The sequence below is a fragment of the Trachypithecus francoisi genome, unplaced genomic scaffold (genome assembly GCF_009764315.1).
Source record: "Trachypithecus francoisi isolate TF-2019V2 unplaced genomic scaffold, Tfra_2.0 Lachesis_group4, whole genome shotgun sequence".
Taxonomy (NCBI): Eukaryota; Metazoa; Chordata; class Mammalia; order Primates; family Cercopithecidae; genus Trachypithecus; species Trachypithecus francoisi.
Window position 1 is genome coordinate 109,530,810 of NW_022681469.1, and position 17,783 is coordinate 109,548,592.

Below are 17,783 nucleotides of genomic sequence, written 5' to 3' on the forward strand. Positions count from 1 at the left end.
TTTTTTGTATTTTTAGTAGAGACGGGGTTTCACCATGTAGCCAGGATGGTCTCGATCTCCTGACCTCGTGATCCGCCCGTCTCGGCCTCCCAAAGTGCTGGGATTACAGGCTTGAGCCACCGCGCCGGCCTAATTGTTGTATTTTTAGTAGAGATGGAGTTTCACCACATTGGCCAGGCTGGTCTTGAACTCCCGACTTCAAGCGATGCATCCACCTCAGCCTCCCAAAGTGCTGGGATTACAGGTGTGAGTCACCGCACCCAGCTGACTTCTAATGAACAGAATATGGCAAAAGCCCAGGGAAGTCTGATATTAGGGTGCAAGGAGACTGTGACGTCCGTCTTGTGTGTGCCCCCTCTTGTGTGTGCTTGCTCCGACTAAGGCAAGCCAGCTGCGGTGTTGTGAGCTTCCTTGTGGAGAGGCCCATGTACCAAGGAACTGAGGGTGGCCTTTGGGCAGCAGCCAGCAAGGCTGAGGCCCTTCTCCAGTGACCTTGGAGGACTGAGTCCTTACAATATCCATGCGTGTGAGCTTGTGAGTGGATCATTCCAGACAAGCTTTCAGATGAAACCACAGCCCTGGGAGACACCTTGACCACAACGTGTTGAAACCTTGAGGCAAAGGCACAGAGTTCAGCCACACCCACTTTCCTGACCCTGGATACCATGAGAAAATAAATGTTCTTTTAGGCTGCTAAATGTTGGGTTAATTTGTTATGCAGAAATAGGAAACAAATACAATCTTCTACCAGTGAGGAAGAGTGCACCTTCTTTGCTTGTCACCTTTGGATTCCTGAGGCAACGTACATCATCCTTAATATGGCTGCGAAGCACTTAACTTACTGGGTGACTTGAAAGCGTGCTTTTTTTTTTTTTTTTTCCTAGACGGGATCTGGCTCTGTTACCCAGGCTGGAGTGCAGTGGCTTGATCATAACTCACTGCAATCTCCACCTCCTAGGCTCCAGCGATCCTCCCACCTCAGCGTCTGGAGTATCAGGAACTACAGGCACATACCACCACATCCGGCTAATTTTTATTTTTTTAATTATTATTATTATTTTTTTTTATTTTTATTTTTATTTTTATTTTTATTTTTTGAGGCGGAGTCTCGCTCTGTCGCCCGGACTGGAGTGCAGTGGCCGGATCTCAGCTCACTGCAAGCTCCGCCTCCCGGGTTCCCGCCATTCTCCTGCCTCAGCCTCCCGAGTAGCTGGGACTACAGGCGCCCGCCACCTCGCCCGGCTAGTTTTTTTTGTATTTTTAGTAGAGACGGGGTTTCACTGTGTTAGCCAGGATGGTCTCGATCTCCTGACCTCGTGATCCGCCCGTCTCGGCCTCCCAAAGTGCTGGGATTACAGGCTTGAGCCACCGCGCCCGGCCTATTATTATTATTTTTAAGACAAGAATCTCACTCTGTTGCCCAGGTTGGAGTGCAGTGGCACGATCTCGGCTCACTGCAACCTCCACCTCCAGGCTCAAACGATTCTCCTGCCTCAGCCTCCCGGGTAGCTGGGATTACAGGCGCCCGCCACCACGCCTGGCTAATTTTTTGTATTTTAGTAGAGAAGGGGTTTCACCGTGTTGGCAGGATGGTCTTGATCTCCTGACCTCAGGTGATCCACCCGCCTTGGCCTCCCAAAGTGCTGGGATTACAGGTGTGAGCCACCATGCCTGGCTTTTTTTTTTTTTTCTCCTTTGAGACAGAGTCTCACTCTGTCACCCAGGCGGGAGTTCAATCTCAGCTCACTGCAACCTCCACCTCCGGGCTCAAACGATTCTCCTGCCTCAGCCTCCCGGGTAGCTGGGATTACAGGCATCTGCCACCACGCCTGGCTAATTTTTGTATTTTTAGTAGAGACGGGGTTTCGTCATGTTGGCCAGGCGGGTCTGAACTCCTGAGCTCAAGCGATCCGCCTGCCTCGGCCTCCCAAAGTGCTGGGATCCCAGGCCTCAGCCACTGCGCCCTGACACAAGTATTACTACAACAGTACCCACCCTGTATATTTTTTAGCACCTAGTTTGAGTCCTAGCCGTGTTGATCCCAATAGCCATAGCTCATCCATTTCGACTCCGAGTGAAGTTCCATGTCCTGAACCCTGGCGAAGGCTCCATCCCGGGACGCCCGCCTGGCAGGGGCAGCTGCACCCCAGACCCCTCCATCGCTGCGGGGCCCAAACCTAGTCGTCTGCACGTGTTCGGGGCAGGGCGGGTTGCCTTGGCAACCAGCAGCCCTTCTAGCAACTCTAGGCCCCTAGAGATGGCGTCACTAGCCCGCGCCCGGGCCTGGAAACGCCCTCAGTGCTGCCGTCGCTCGCCATTAGCCGGCGGAGAGACGGACGCTGACCTCGTCCAATGGGAGGCCCCACGCTCCTGAAGGCGGGACCAACGCTTACCTGGGGCGCGGGTCCCTGCCGGAAGCCGGCGTCCGCGACGCAGCTGCTCAAGCTTGGGTGGGCGAGGTGGGCGCAGGTAGGAGCGTGGGGCCGCGGCGGGGTGGCCGGCGGGTCAGGGCGCCGAGGAGATCCAGAGCCCCGGGGCGGGCTCCCGCGGGGCTCCGCCCCCTCCACGTGGGTGCGCGGAGGCCTAGGGTGGCGCGATTGGGCGGTGGCCCTGGGGTCCCCGGTGCTGGGGAGGCTGGTGCGTCCGGTGCGGTCCCGCGCGGGCTCCGACACCGGCACCCCCTCTGTGTTAACTCAGTGCGGGCGAGCGGAAGGGACGCCGCTGGCTCCTAGGTCTCAGGCCGTCAGCGCTCGCTGTGGCTGTGGTTTAATTGTCTTCCTCTGAAGACTCCCTGATTGCCTTCCGAGGCTTTCAGCTCCCACTTTCTCCTTTTTTTATTTTTGAGGCAATGTATCGTTGTGTCACTCAGGCTGGAGTGCAGTGGCGTGATCATAGCTTACTGCGGCCTCCACCTCCTGGACTCAAGCCGTCCTCCTGCCTCATCCTCCCCAGTAGCTGGGACCACATGCGCGCGCCACCACACCCGGATACTTTTTTTAAATGTTTTTTGTAGAAACGGGGTCTCACTATGTTACCCAGGCTGGTCTCGAATTCTTGGTCTCAAGCGATGGATCCTCCCGACTCGGCCTCCGAAAGTGCTGGGATTACAGGAGTGAGCCACCAAGCCCGGCCTCACTTTCCATCATAAGCATACTTTCCATTCCTTCCTTCCTTCCATCTTTCATGCGTTCATTTTTAAAAAACGTTCATTGGGTTCCTCCTGCACTGTTCGGGGCATTGGGCTACAGCTGTCAACAAGTGGAAACAAGTCTGTGATCTAGTGAACTTCCATTCTGGAGGGGAGAGACAGATGACCAAGGTGCACAGAGCAGGTGGTGATAAGTGCCCTGGAGAAGATGAGAACAGGGGGTTCGAGAGTGGAGAGGAAGCAGGAGGAGGCGTGAGGCACCAGAACATTCCAGGCCGGGGCAACAGCAGGGAGCCCAGTGTGGCTGCGGCCAATTTGGGAACAGAGAAAGAGGAGGCGAGGCCCCAGAGATGCGGGGAGGGGCCAGGGCAGTGGTGTGGACCTTACCAACGGGCAAGGACCTTGACTTTCCCTTCAAGTGGAAGGGGACAGCTTGGGAAGTTTTAGAGTGGAGGTGACACACAATCTGATTTAGGGGTTTAAAAGCCATCGTGAGAGGTGGTGGCTTGGGCCAGGTACCTACGGGATCATAAGGGAGTCACATTCTGGGTGTATTTCAGTGGTAAACCGATGGGAGGTGGTAGTAGGTTGGACGAGTGTGTGAGAAAGAGAGGAGTTGTGGATGGACCAAGGTTTTAAGCTTGAGCTACAATGTGAACCTCGTCAGATGGATGTTTTTGGAGAGGATGAACACTGGGAAGCTCAGGTTTGTGGAGGGTGATCAGGGTATTGATTACAAATTCTTAAGCTTGAGATGATATGTGTGTAGATGATGTATATAGGTACATATGTATGGTTTTATGTAGTTATGTATATACACAGTTTATACACACACACACATATATTTATTTTTATTTTTTTTTGAGACAGAGTCTCACTCTGTTGTCCAGGCTGGAGTGCAGTGGCATGATCTCAGCTCACTGCAACCTCCACCTCTTGGGTTCAAACGAATCTCCTGCCTCAGCCTCCCAAGTAGCTGGAATTACAGGCGTGCACCAGCACACCCAGCTATTTTTTGTGTTTTCAGTAGTGACGGGGTTTCACCATGTCCTAGGCTGGTCTCCAACTCCTGACCTCAAGTGATCCCCCTGCCTCGGCCTCCCAGAATGCTGGGATTACAGGCGTGAGCCACTGTGCCTGGCCAAACACATATATATACATACGTATGTGTGTGTGTGTATATATATATGTATGTATACATCTGTATAAACAGTGTAAACAGAGGTCAGAAGTTCAAGTATGTACATGTATATATATGTCTAGGTACATGTATATGACCGCATGTATGTTTAACTGTATACATGCACAGTTGAGTTGGCGTGTAGTTCGAGGATAGGGTTAATAAGAGACCTGTAAAGAGAGGAAACAAACTCATCAGCATCTAGTTGTATTTGAAGCCACGTGACCGAATGGGATCACGAGGGAGTGAGGAGGCTGAGCACTAAGCCTGGGTCCTTCAGTGTTCAAGGACAGGCGATTAAGAGGTGGGAGCAAAAGCAGGAGTTGTGCTGTCTGTGCTGGATGCCGGGTGAAAAACGCCTGTCAAGAGAGAAGGAAGGATCAACAGTCCAATGCTGTTAGGTCAAATAAGTTGCATACTGCGAGTCGGCAATGGGATTTAGCCAGGTGGGTGTCACTGTGGCAAGGTGGTTGGGGCAAAAGCCTGATGGGATGGGGGGAGGAAAGGAGTCAGAGACAGGGCAGGTAGATGACTCTTTCCTCCCCTCCCCTCCCCTTCCTTTCTCTTTCTGTCTCTCTGTCTTTTTTTCTTTTCTTTTCTCTCCTCTTTCCTCTCATTCTGTCGCCCAGGCTAGAGTGCAGTGGCACGATCTTGGTTCACTGTAACCTCCACCTCCCTGGTTCAAGTGCTTCCCCTGTCTCAGCCTCCCAAGTAGCTGGGACTGCAGGCACCTGCAGCCACACTCAGCTAATTTTTGTTTATTTTTAGTTCAGATGGGATTTCACCATATTGGTCAGGCTGTTCTCAAACTCCTGACCTCAGGTGATCTGCCGGCCTTGGCCTCCCAAAGTGCTGGGATTACAGGTGTGAGCTACTGCACCCAGCCTTGCCTTTTTTTTTTTTTTTTTTTTTTTAAGAGACAGGGTCTCTCACTCTGTCACCCAGGCTGGAGTGTAGTGGTGTGGTCATGATTCGCTGCACCCTTGAACTCCTGGGCTCAAGTGATTCTCCTGCCTCAGCCTCCCAAGTAGCTGGGACTACAGGCATGGGCCGCCATGCCGAGCTAACTACAAAATGTATGTATTTTGGGGCCAGGTCTGGTGGCTCACACCTGTAATCCCAGCAGTTTGGAACGCCAAGGTCGGAGGATCGCTTGAGCCCAGGAGTTTGAGACCAGTCTGGGCAACATGACAAAACCCCATTCCTACAAAAAATACAAAAATTAGCTGGGCATGGTGGCGTACACCTGTAGTCCCAGCTGCTGCAGAGGCTGAGTTGGGAGAATCGCTTGAGCCTGGGCAGTTGAGGCTGCAGTGAGCTGTGATCACGCCACTGCATTCCAGCCAAAATTTTTTTTGTATTGACAGGGTTTCACTGTATTGCAAGGCTGGACATACAGCTTGATTTTTTGTAGAAAAAATGTGGCACAAATTTGGTTCTCACAACAAACTTTTTAGCAAACAATCTGTCTCCCATTTATTATTATTGTAAAGTAGCACTTGGGTGTTATATTTTTATTTATTTGTTTTATTTATTTATTTTTTGAGACGGTGTCTTGCTCTGTCGCCCAGGCTGGAGTGCGATGGTGCGATCTCGGCTCACTGAAACCTTCACCTCCTAGGTTCAAGTGATTCTCCTGCCTCCGCCTTCAGAGTAGCTGGGACTACAGGCACATGCTACCACGCCCGGCTAAGGTGTGACATTTTTAAATTTATGGTAAATAACTTGAGAGGGATTATAGTTGTTTTTTTTTTTTTCCCAGTATATCGAGGGTTTGTGGAACCATCACCACAATCTAATTTTAAAACTTTTTCCTTCTCCCACAAGAAATCCTGTAGCCCTTCGTGGTCACCCACTCTTCCCTCCGCTTGCCCTATCCCTAAATAATCTCTCATCTCCTTTATGTCAGTATAATTTACGTATCCTGAGCTTTTCACAGAAGTGGAATTTTGCAGTGCGGAGTCTCGGGTGTCTGGCTTCTCTCACCCAGCACAGTGTCTTCTGGGTTCATCGTGTTGTGGTACGTGTCAGTATCCCATTTCCTTTGGTGGCTGAATAGTATCCCCTGTGCGAATGCGCCACATTTGGTTCCCCCTTCGTCCATGGATGCACAGACATGGAGGGTGTTTCCACTGCTTGGATATTAGGCACATACTGCCGTGAACATCATTGTACACGTTTTTATGGAGATGTGTTTGTTTCTCTTTGATTGGCATTTCCTAAATGACCCATGATGCTGAGCTGCGTTTCATGTGCCTGTTGGCCATTCATGTATCTTCTTTGGAGAGATATCTCTTCAGATCCCTTCCCCATTTAAAAACCAGGTTATTTGTCTCCTATTGTTGAGTTGTTAGAGGTCTTTATATATTCTGGTTACTAGTGTCTTGTCAGATATGTGATTTGCAGGTATTTTTCTCCAATACTATGGGTGGTCTTTTTTTTTTTTTTTTTTAAATACAGGTTCTCACTTTGTTGTCCAGGCTGGGTTGTAGTGGCATAATCATGGCTTATTACGACCTCGACTTCCTGAGCTCAGATCATCCTCCCACTTCAGCCTCCGAGGTAGCTGGGACTCCAGGTGTGCATCACCATGCCTGGCTAATTTTTTGTATTTTTTGTAAAGATGGAGCCTCACTATGTTGCCCAGGCTGGTCTTGAACTCCTGGGCTCAAGCAGTCCTCCCACCTCCCCAAGTGCTGGGATTAGAGGTGTGAGCCACCATGCCCAGCCTGGGTTTTCTTTTTGCTTTGTTTTGTGTAGAGATGTGGTCTTGCTGTGTGGTCGGGGCTGGTCTGGAACTCCTGGCCTCAAGTAATCCTCCTGCCTCGGCCTCCCAAAGTGCTGGGATTACAGGCGTGAGCCACCACACCCAGCCTCTTTACTTTCTTGCTGGCATCCTTTGCAGCACAAAAGTTTTACATTTTGTTGTAGTCCAATTTATTTTCTTTTTTTTTTGCTGCCGGTTTTTGGTGGCATATGTGAGAGGCCATTGCCTAATTCAAGGTCATGAAGATTTACTCCTATGTTTTCTTCTATAATTTTATAGTTTTAGGTCTTCCATTTAGGACTTTGGTCTATTTTGAGTTAGTTTTGTGTATGGTGTGAGGTAGGGCTCAAAATCAGTTCTTTTATATGTTGGTAGCCAGTTGTCCTGGCACCATTTGTCTTTCCCACTGAATTGTCATGGCACTCTTGTTGAAAATCAGTTGACTGTAAATGAAAGTAAACGTGGTTTTCATAACAAACATTCATTATCTCAAAACTTGAGTCACTTTCCCTTAGAACTATTAAAATAAACTTTTCCATAATATGGAAAAGTCTTTTATCCCTTTTTAGCAAATAGACATAGTGACTAATTTTTTAAATGATAATTTACAGAATGAATATAGATTTGACTTAACTTTTATAGTAATGGGTATGTAAATATTTGCTGAACTTTTCTTATTTCTCTCACAAGGTAATTGGCTGGCATGGTCTTTTGTCTTTTCAGAGCCCCTGTGTCAACAGTATCTCATTCTTCCAAGATTTCTTATTACACAGCTAATTGAAATCTGTAGCCTCTGGCTTCTGATGCTTTTTAAATATAAGGCTCAATTAAAGAATAAGGGACTTGGGGTTTCCTGATTCCACAATAGGAATATTCTTTCAGTGTGCTGTTACCAGTGACAGCCCCAAGTGGGATGGAGGGAGCCCTTGTGCAGGCTCTGCCCTTTGGACGGGGCCTTTGCTCTTCAACTGTCTCCTTGGTTTCTGGCCTCACCTAGCATCCCAGGCCTGCGTTGACCTCCCCTGACTCTTTTTCACAGCGAGTGGTATTTAGACTACACCTGGGTTCTAGGTGGGCTCGGTGCTGCCAGGCCCTTTCCATGATGATCATCCTTTAACTGCCGCTCTCCCATCACCTTTCCTGCTTTACTCTTTTTTTTTTTTTTTTTTTTAAACACAAGGTCTCATTCTTTGGCCCAGGCTGGAGTGCAGTGGTGCAAAATCTTGGCTCACTGCAGCCTCGATCTCCTGGGCTCAAGCAATCCTCCCACCTCCACCTCCTGAGTAGCTGAGACCACAGGTGTGCACCACCAAGCATAGCCAATTTTTATTTTAATTTTATTTTATTTTATTTTTTTTTTTTTTGTTGAGACGGAGTCTCGCTCTGTCGCCCAGGCTGGAGTGCGTGGCCAGATCTCAGCTCACTGCAAGCTCTGCCTCCGGGTTTACGCCATTCTCCTGCCTCAGCCTCCCGATAGCTGGACTGCAGCGCCCGCCACCTCGCCCGCTAGTTTTTTTTTTTTTTTTAGTAGAGACGGGGTTTCACCTGTTAGCCAGGATGTCTCGATCTCCTGACCTCGTGATCCGCCCGTCTCGGCCTCCCAGTGCTGGATTACAGGCTTGAGCCACCGCTAGCAATTTTTAAAAAATGTTTTGTAGATATGGAGCCTCGCTATGTTGCCCAGGCTAGTCTCAAACTCCTGGGCTCAAGCAGTCTGCCCACCTCAGCCTCCCCGAATGCTGGGATGACAGGCGTGAGCCACTGTGCCCGGACTGTTTTGATTTTGGGGTGGGATTTGGCTTTCTTGGTGTTCCCTGGCTTACTGACATGGTCCTTTGTGGGTGTGTGTCTGAGCTGTCCAGGCTGGAGGCTGTGTGGTGTGTGTCTGAGCTGTCTGGGCTGGAGGCCATGTGGTGAAGCAATGTGCTGGTTGTTGAGTTCCTGTCTCTCGGCTCCCCAGCGCCTCTGTGGTACTCCCCCACCCCCACCCACTCGGGGGCCTACATAGCCTGGGGCTCTGCAGGACACTTGTCTGTTCTCAGCTCCTTTTAAGGCTCTACCCAGTAGGGGCAGCAGGGGAGACTGGGAGCTGGAGCGTGGCGAGGAGTGTAAGGAGGAGTGTGGGTAAGGGGGTGGCCCTGGGGAGGGTGGGGACAGGAAGGGAGGGATGGGGACAGGGACATGGGGTCAGGTAAGGGCTTCTTCTGCTCCTGCTGTCCTGCCTGAGCGAGCCCATGCAGGAGGCTTCGCTGCAGCAGCAGCCGTGGGCCGGGCTCCTGCTTCTCCCTCCTAGAAGCAGCCCGTTCCCTGCCCGCACCCCACCCCAGGTTCTTCCTTAGGTCCCAGCTACAGCCGCCAGTACCCCTCCATCAGGGACCCAGGGCCTGCTACCCCAGCCCCTCCAGCAGGCTCCCAGGTCTGGTGGCCTCAGCTGCCTCTTTTGGCTCTCTCTTCACACAGTCCACAAAGGACGTGGGTTCTGCCGTCCCTGGACTTCTCCGTCCTGGCGTGGTGTTCTAGAGACAGCTGTGCTGGATAAAGGAGGCCTAACCACATGCCCCTCGAATGCCGCATCCATCCTCATACGTGGCCTGCTCCATGCTCCTTGCATGCTCAGAGGAGATCCCAGACTCAGAGTGGTCCTCGAGCCCCCCCACCCGCAGTAGCCAGGTGTCCTGTGATGGGCAGGGCTGGCACCCGCAGCCCGGGTGGTGCCACAGCTTCCCTAGTTGATGGGGAGCACGAGTGAGCCCATGATGGGAGAAAGTGAAAACAATTCAAAATATTCAGTGATTACAGAGCAGGCAGATTTTCACTTTGGGGAAATTATGATACTGTCACTGAAAATGGTATTTCTCTCAATCTTAAAAGCTTTGTGGCCGGGCGCGGTGGCTCAAGCCTGTAATCCCAGCACTTTGGGAGGCTGAGACGGGCGGATCACGAGGTCAGGAGATCGAGACCATCCTGACTAACACGGTGAAACCCCGTCTCTACTAAAAATACAAAAAAAATTCGCCGGGCGTGGTGGTGGGCGCCTGTAGTCCCAGCTACTCGGGAGGCTGAGGCAGGAGAATGGCGTGAACCCGGGAGGCGGAGCTTGCAGTGAGCTGAGATCCGGCCACTGCACTTCAGCCCGGGCGACAGAGCAAGACTCCGTCTCAAAAAAAAAATAAATAAATAAAAATAAAATAAAATAAAATAAAAAAAGCTTTGTGTTCGTATTCAGTTAGAAATATAGAATATATAATCCATGTATGATTGCAGCTGCATTAAATAAAAACAGTCAGAAAAAGGACCGAACGGGGCCGGGCACGGCAGTGGCCCCAGCACTTGGAGAGGCCGAGGCAGAGGATGGCTTGAACCAAGGGGTTTAAGACCAGCCTGGGCAGCATAGCAAGACCCTGCCTCTACAAAAAACTTAAGTAAGCCAGGCATGGTGGCACACGCCTGTGATTACAGCTACTCAGGAGGCTGAGGTGGGAGGATGGCTTGAGCCTGGGATTTTGAGGATGCAGTGATCCAAGATTGTACCACCACACTCCAGCCTGGGTGGCAGGATGAGATGATCTGAGATCGCACTGCCGCACTCCAGCCTGGGTGGCAGGGTGAGATGACCTGAGATTGTACTGCCGCACTCCAGCCTGGGTGACAGTGAGATGAGCTGAGATCGCACTGCCGCACTCCAGCCTGGGTGGCAGGGTGAGATGACCCGAGATCGCACTGCTGCACTCCAACCTGGGTGACAGGGTGGGATGAGCCGAGATCGCACTGCCGCACTCCAGCCTGGGTGACAGGGTGAGATGACCTGAGATTGCACTGCCACACTCCAGCCTGGGTGACAGTGAGATGAGTCAAGATTGTGTCACCGCACTCCAGCCCGGGTGACAGGGTGAGATGAGCCGAGATCCCACTGCCGCACTCCAGCCTGGGTGACAGGGTGGGATGAGCCGAGATTGCACGGCCGCACTCCAGCCTGGGTGACAGTGAGATGAGCTGAGATCGCGCCACCGCACCCCAGCCTGGGTGACAGGGTGAGATCCTGACTCAAAAAAAAAAAAAAAAAAAGACGAAAAGGAAATACACCAAAGTGTCAAATTGGTTGCCATAGGTGATGAAATGTGGGGATTTGAGTTTGTTTTAACTTTTATATGTTTTCCGTATTTTCTGAAATACTTTTTATAAAAAATGGTAGAGTACCCTATTTCTTTTTATTTAAAAATCTTATATGAGCTAAGCCTTTTATTTCCTTATTTTCAGCAATTTACTTTCTCTGTTGCAGGATGGCAAAACAGAAGAGAAAAGTTCCTGAAGTGACGGAGAAAAAGAACAAAAAGCTGAAGAAGGCCTCAGCAGAGGGGCCACTGCTGGGCCCTGAGGCCGTGCCAAGTGTCGATGGAGCCAGCTCCAAGGTAAGGCCGCCAGTGCTCCGCTGGCCCCGCCCGCTGGGATCCACCGATTTTCTGATCTAGAGGGAGGGGGCGGCTCAGCCTGCTGGTCTCTGTAGAGCAGAGGCTGGAATAGATGCAGAGGCGTGGATGGGCTTGGTGCCTTCCAGAAGCAATTGTAGGACAAAAAAGGATTTTAGTAAATTTTGAGTTGGAACTCCATGATTGCCTTTTTTAGCCATCAGGACACTGCTGTTTTGGGTGCCGTGATGTGTAGGGGACTTGGTGGCGGCACGCAGGATGGTGAGGGGCCTGCAGCAGGCCTTTGGTTGTGCCCTGGGAAGGTGCGGGCGGTGGCTCCTCACCTGGGCATGTGCAGGGGCGTGGCCTGAAAGCCTGTGGTTAAAAACGCACATCTAGAAATGTTCACGTCGAATAACATGGTTATTGTCCGTATGAAAATCACCTATTGGCCTCACTTTCTAAACTGTGCAGTGGATTATAAATAACGTTGGGATCTGAGTGTCCACCACCATTCATCTGAAAAGATACATGAGCCATCTTCTCCTAAAGTTACGCATTTTTATTCCTCGTTTTCTTGAGACACAGTCTCGCTTTGTCACCCAGGCTGGAGTGCAGCGTCACCCAGATCACCCAGGCTGGAGTGGTGGGATCTCGGCTCAGTGCAACCTCCATCTCCTGGATTCCAGTGATTCTCCTGCCTCAGCCCCACAAGTAGCCAGGATTACAGGTGCACACCACTGCACCTGACTAATTCTTTGTATATTTTATAGAGATGGGGTTTCACCATGTTGGCCAGGCTGGTCTTGAAACTCCCGACCTCAAGTGATCCACCCGCCTCGGCCTCCCAACATGCTGGAATTACAGGCATGAGCCACCCCGCCTGGCTGCATTTTTATTCTTTTTTTTTTCCGGAGACAGAGTCTCATTCTGTCACCCAGGCTGGTGTGCATTGGTGCCATCTTGGCCCACTGCCAGCTCCACCTCCCGGGTTCACGCCATTCTCCTGCCTCAGCCTCCTGAGTAGCTGGGACTACAGGCGCCCACCACCACGCCCAGCTAATCTTTTTGTATTTTTAGTAGAGACGGGGTTTCACTGTGTTAGCCAGAATGGTGTCGATCTCCTGACCTCGTGATCCCCCCACCTCTGATTCCCAAAGTGCTGGGATTACAGGAGTGAGCCACCACATCCAGCCCTGCATTTTTATTCTTGAAAGTATTTTGTTATGTCCTGTATCATGTTTATCTTCCACAAAAAGATGCATATACATTTAAATTTGAAAATATAAAAAATTTTTTTACCCACCAAGTTCTGAGTGTTTCTTCTACGTTGAGTTGTGTTTACCGTTAGTAGCATGCTGTTGATCAAAACAGCATAATAGATTAGGAATTTTCACAAATGATTCTACATGAAGTGAAATCCGATGAGGCATGCATTGCATCGTGGTCAGGGCATTGTGACCCCGTGTCACCACCCTGCGAAGGGCAGGGCTTTCCGTGTCTCTGCGGTTGGCGCACTCACCTGTGGATCTGCGTGTCATTGTTTTTGTTCGAGAGAAAGCAGGTTTCCAAGGGCTGTGTTCCTGTTCCCATGTCAGATTTCAGTGCCGAGCAGCCTTGTTGACATAGATGAGTAAATGGGAACAAGAGTGTTGTTGTAGCTTTGTTGCTTAAGTCCTTAAACTTTGAGACCATTCTGTGGTTTGGGGCACATATTTTCAGAATTTATTTTAAAGATTGATCAGTAAGTGACAGCTAGACTGGGTCCCTGAGTTGTTCAAGGGCCCGGTGCCAACTTGTTACATTTGTTCACTTCCCCAGGGTGACGCCAGGGTTCATGCTCTGCCGTTATTTAGTGCTGGAGGTCTTGTGCCTGGGGCGGTGTGCCATTGTGAGATGTGGGGTGGCAAGTGGCCCTGTTTTTCATGAAAGGAGAAAAGGGCCGCTGTGTGGAGGGAGGTGGAAAGGGGGAGCCCATGCAGGCCCTTCTTCAAAGCGGCTTCCAGCAGGAAGTGGGCACTGCCGGTGCTTGGAGGGGTCGCTGGGCTACCCAGCCGCGGATGCCTGGGACAGTGGAGTGTGCCTGGTTGCTGGGTGTGGCCCAGCCCACTCTGGGATCCTGTCCAGTGAGGCAGTGCTGAGCTCTCGGAAGGTGGTGTAAAATCACGTCCACCACGTCTGTGGCTGCAGGCGGCTCAGCAGGAGTGGGTGGAGGGGAGAAGCCGGGGTATGTGCCTCGGGGAGGTCTTGGCTATCTCAGAGGGTCGTCTCTCACAGCCACCCGCGAGGGGCGAGGGAAGCCAGACAGTACCCCCAGCACAGCCAGACAGCTTGTCCTGGGCTCTCTTTAGCGGAACACCCCAAGGTCACCCGGAGGCCGAGGCCTGGCAGGTGCAGAGGTCCTATGGCTCCCGTGCAGCGGGTCAGGAGGCAGCCCAGCGTTCCACCTGAGCCTCGCCCTGAATTTCGGCTCCTCCTCCACGAGCTGTTCAATTCCTGTGGCCCCAGGCCGACTGTCTCTTATTCGTGCCTTCTTCACAGCCTGAGGTCCAGTTGTGCGGGTGCCTTTTGGTTTCTGGGTTCCAGATGGACACTGGTTTCTCGAGAGCTGTTGGATCTCTTGTTCTGTGGTTCAGCCCAGTCCCGATTCCACAGAGCCTCAGGCACACAAGACTTTGGTGGGTGTGGCGTTACCCTGAACTTTTTGAGTTGAGTCAAGAAGCTTCTGGCTCTCCCTTCTTGGTGAACCCTCCTCCTGCCTGATCCCCACACAGGCTGCTGGTCACTGGCAGGACCCCCATGACAGCTCGGCTTATGGTGACTGTGGGCAGAGATTAAAACTCGTACCCAAGTGAGGGGCTGGTGTCTGTCCTTTTGTTTAAGTTCAAGTAATTATTTTAAAGTATATGATTCAAGTAATTATTTTTCATTATTAAAATACGTGTTGATTAAAAGAAAGTTGGAAAGCAAGAGGGGAAAGAAGAAAGCCTTTGTTTCCTTCAGCTCCGCTTTGAGGGCTGGACTCTGCTGGTCTGGAACACGCGGCTGCCGGCAGAGTCACCACACTCTCACTTGGCTTTCCGGCCACTGGTGCGGAGTTGGTCTCAGGCCCGCCCAGCTGAGCATTGGGAAGCGACCTGGAGCCGGTTCCTTAGCCTTTGGAGGAGCTGGCAGCGGGAAAAGGGCCTGGGAAGCCAGGGAATGCGGTCTCGGTGGAGCCCGGTTCACCAGCAGGGGTCGGCAGCCACGTTCCTTCTGAGGGAGCTGGTGGAAGGAGCTGCCTTCGGCTGGATTCTCTGCAAAGTGCATGCCCCTGAGGCCCGTTTCCAGGCTACTGGGAGGGTTTTCAGATGGGCCTCTGACTCCGTATGGGGGCTCGGGGCTCATGTTCTTGTGTGTCGGGAGCCAGTCTCCACATTAAAGGGGTTGTCTCTGCTAATATGGATATTTCCTTGCTGACTCTCCCTGGTTCTCATGGGAAATTGTTTAGAAAAGAAAAGGTTTCAAGCTTTTTTTTGAAGCTGAACCTAAGTGCTTAGAAGGGTGGGCGGCTGGGCCTGGGGAGCAGCATTCCTGGGCTCCGGGGAGCTTGTGGAAAAGTACTGCCCTGGCTCCTCCCCTCCCCCTGTGGATCCTGGACGGACCTCTGGAATCCGCCATCGAGGATGGAAAAGCCTGTGTCCCCCCGTGGGCCATCATGTTGTCCTCCCTGCAGCGTCTGTCCGGGGAGCCTGCGGGTCAGCGGCCGCTCCCGGGGCCCGGTGCAGCCTCTTCCCACAGCATGAGCGCTCTGAGCTTGCGCCAGGATCGCCGCCATGTCCCCAAGTGACAGGACTTCATCGCCCCTTGGGGAGCGCTCCCTCAGCGTTCCAGTTCCCGCTCAAGCCTGTGGGCTTGGCCCCGGGAAGCCGCCTGGGCCGGGTGCACTTACTCTCCCAGGCTTCAGTCCCTGGTGCCTCTGTCTGGCACCAGTGAGATTTGGCCGTTCCTTGGTCCTGGGCACCAGGGCCTCAGGGTCTCGGCTCTGGGCGTGGTTTGCTGAGCGCACTATCCCAGAGGCCCCTGCTGGCCTGGAGTGCTGGGGAGGTGGGTGGTTCGTGGGGGCCCCGGCAGGAGGAACAGCTGCTCCCAGGGGCCTGTCTTGTGTCTTGGTGACGGGGCTGTACGATTGCTCACTGGTCTTAGAAGGGACTGGCACCTGCCGCTTCTGTCCTCCTCAGCTCTGCGGGCAGGAGGTTCTGCCGCTGGGGTTGGCGCCTTGGGCCTTTCCTCTTGTGGACCAGAGGGTCCCAGGGTTTGCCCTGTCTGCTTCCTGTTTCGTAGCTAAGCCCTCCCCGGGGAGCTGGGGTTTAGGAGTTCTGTCTTCATGTTCCTTTAACCCTTCCAGGCCTGGTTTCCCACTTGAGCGGGTTGTGAGGATGAGGTTTCAAATGACATGTGCCCTTTGAGGGGACTCTGGGGCCCCGGCTGAGCCAGGCCTGCTGCCCAGCATCCCCTGGGGTCAGTGGATGTGGAAGGAGGCCATGTGACTTGGCAGGTCTTTCTGTCTTTCGCCCTCCCCCTCCCTCTCCAGTCTCACTAAAGGGGACCCTTAGCTTCTCTGTTTCTGTCTGAAGCCACGGACCTGTATGCCAGGGAAGGTGGCATACGTGCAACCACCCCATGCAGAGCCAGCCGAGTGGCTGCTGGTGTGGAGGCCCCTGTGATGACCCGGCCGCTTCCCTGCTGTTGTCAGTGCCCTTTGGCTGCCTGGAGATGAAAGGTGGGCTCCCTCAGTCCAGTGTTGTCAGCAGAACCCCCCTGGCTTCCTCTGCCTCATAGGAATCCCTTATGTGGGCCGGGTGCGGTGGCTCAAGCCTGTAATCCCAGCACTTTGGGAGGCCGAGACGGGCGGATCACGAGGTCAGGAGATCGAGACCATCCTGGTTAACACGGTGAAACCCCGTCTCTACTAAAAAATACAAAAATCTAGCCGGGCGAGGTGGCGGGCGCCTGTAGTCCCAGCTACTCCGGAGGCTGAGGCAGGAGAATGGCGTGAACCCGGGAGGCGGAGCTTGCAGTGAGCTGAGATCCGGCCACTGCACTCCAGCCTGGGCGACAGAGCAAGACTCCGTCTCAAAAAAAAAAAAAAAAAAAAGAATCCCTTATGTGTGCAACACTTTCTGTCCACACAGGCATCTCGACAGCGATTCTTAGCAGCCTGGAGGTGCTGGGGCAGAGGCGTGGGTGCTGTGCTGGTTTTAGTCACCTGGCCGTCTGTCCTGGGGAAGAGACTCACCCCTGGTTTCTGACTCTGGTTACCTCATGGAGCCCACTAGCAGAGACCAGGATCCCTTCCTGTAGCCGGCTGCGAGCCAGCGAAGGCTCAGCCGAGGGCAGGGTCTGTGTGTCGAGGTGCCGTGTAAGGACCATTGGGGCTCAGACAAGGCCTCGGGTGGGTGCAGCACGCTGCCCTGTGTGGGTGTAGTGGCTGCGGAAGGCTTCATGGGCCACAGTAAGCAGCTTGACCATCCGGCTGTGGGGCCTGCACCTCACGCACCCAGAACGCGGGGCACAGGTAGTGGTCAACTGAAGAGAGCAGGGCCACTCAGCATGGACCAGTGTGTAGAAACTCTCTATTTGCTGCTTTTGTAATCTTGAAAATCAATGTGAATTACTTGAGCATGAAGCCCACAGCTTTATAAAACCATCAAATGAGGCCGTGAACTTCATGGCCTTGAGAATTTGCTCTGAGCCAAAATACTTCAGACCAATGGTATTTTGCCCCAAGAAGCATAACTGCTCTGGCAGTGGGATTTTGTGTCTGAACTCTTGGGACTGAGTGGTTGCTGGTGTCTGCGGAGGCTCCCTGGGAGCCCAAATTGTTTTTCTTAGTGGAATTCCACCCGCCCCCCACCCACATTGTTTTTATCTTCTCCTGTCTGACTGCTGCATGCCGGGGGGTCTGCCCGCTGAATTTTGAACTCATACGTGTACAGGGCTGAAAGGCAGGTGGAACCGGAGGAACTATCTTACTTGTGGGAAAACTGAGACCTCAAGAACTCCCATGGTCTACTCTGAGGCCTGCGTAGGCGGCAGGAGGCCGGCTCCCTCCTGCATCCCTGCCGGCCACGCTGCCCCCTGTGTCCATCCGTTTTTGTGGCTGAGTAATAGTCCATGGGTCACCTGCTGGCCACGCTGCTCCATGTCCATCCATTTTCAGGTCTGAGCCGGGCTGCCCCGTGTCCATCCGTTTTTGTGGCCACACTGCCGCGTGTCCATCCATCTTTGTGGCCGCGCTGC

The 17,783-nt window shown here is 52.5% G+C and overlaps 1 protein-coding gene across 2 annotated transcripts in view; it reads left to right on the forward strand.

Moving 5' to 3' along the window:
- Positions 1–2,327: 2,327 nt before the first annotated feature.
- CUNH7orf50 (chromosome unknown C7orf50 homolog) overlaps positions 2,328–17,783 on the forward strand; it is a 124,361-nt gene continuing 108,905 nt past the window's right edge. Inside the window, exons 1-2 of one of the 2 annotated variants that reach the window (XM_033194417.1) lie at positions 2,328–2,469; positions 11,375–11,504. In XM_033194417.1, coding sequence (XP_033050308.1) covers positions 11,376–11,504 — 129 coding nt within the window. In that variant the 5' untranslated portion in view covers positions 2,328–2,469; position 11,375. The remainder of the gene's footprint in view (positions 2,470–11,374; positions 11,505–17,783) is intronic. The other variant, XM_033194416.1, reaches the window with a different exon arrangement.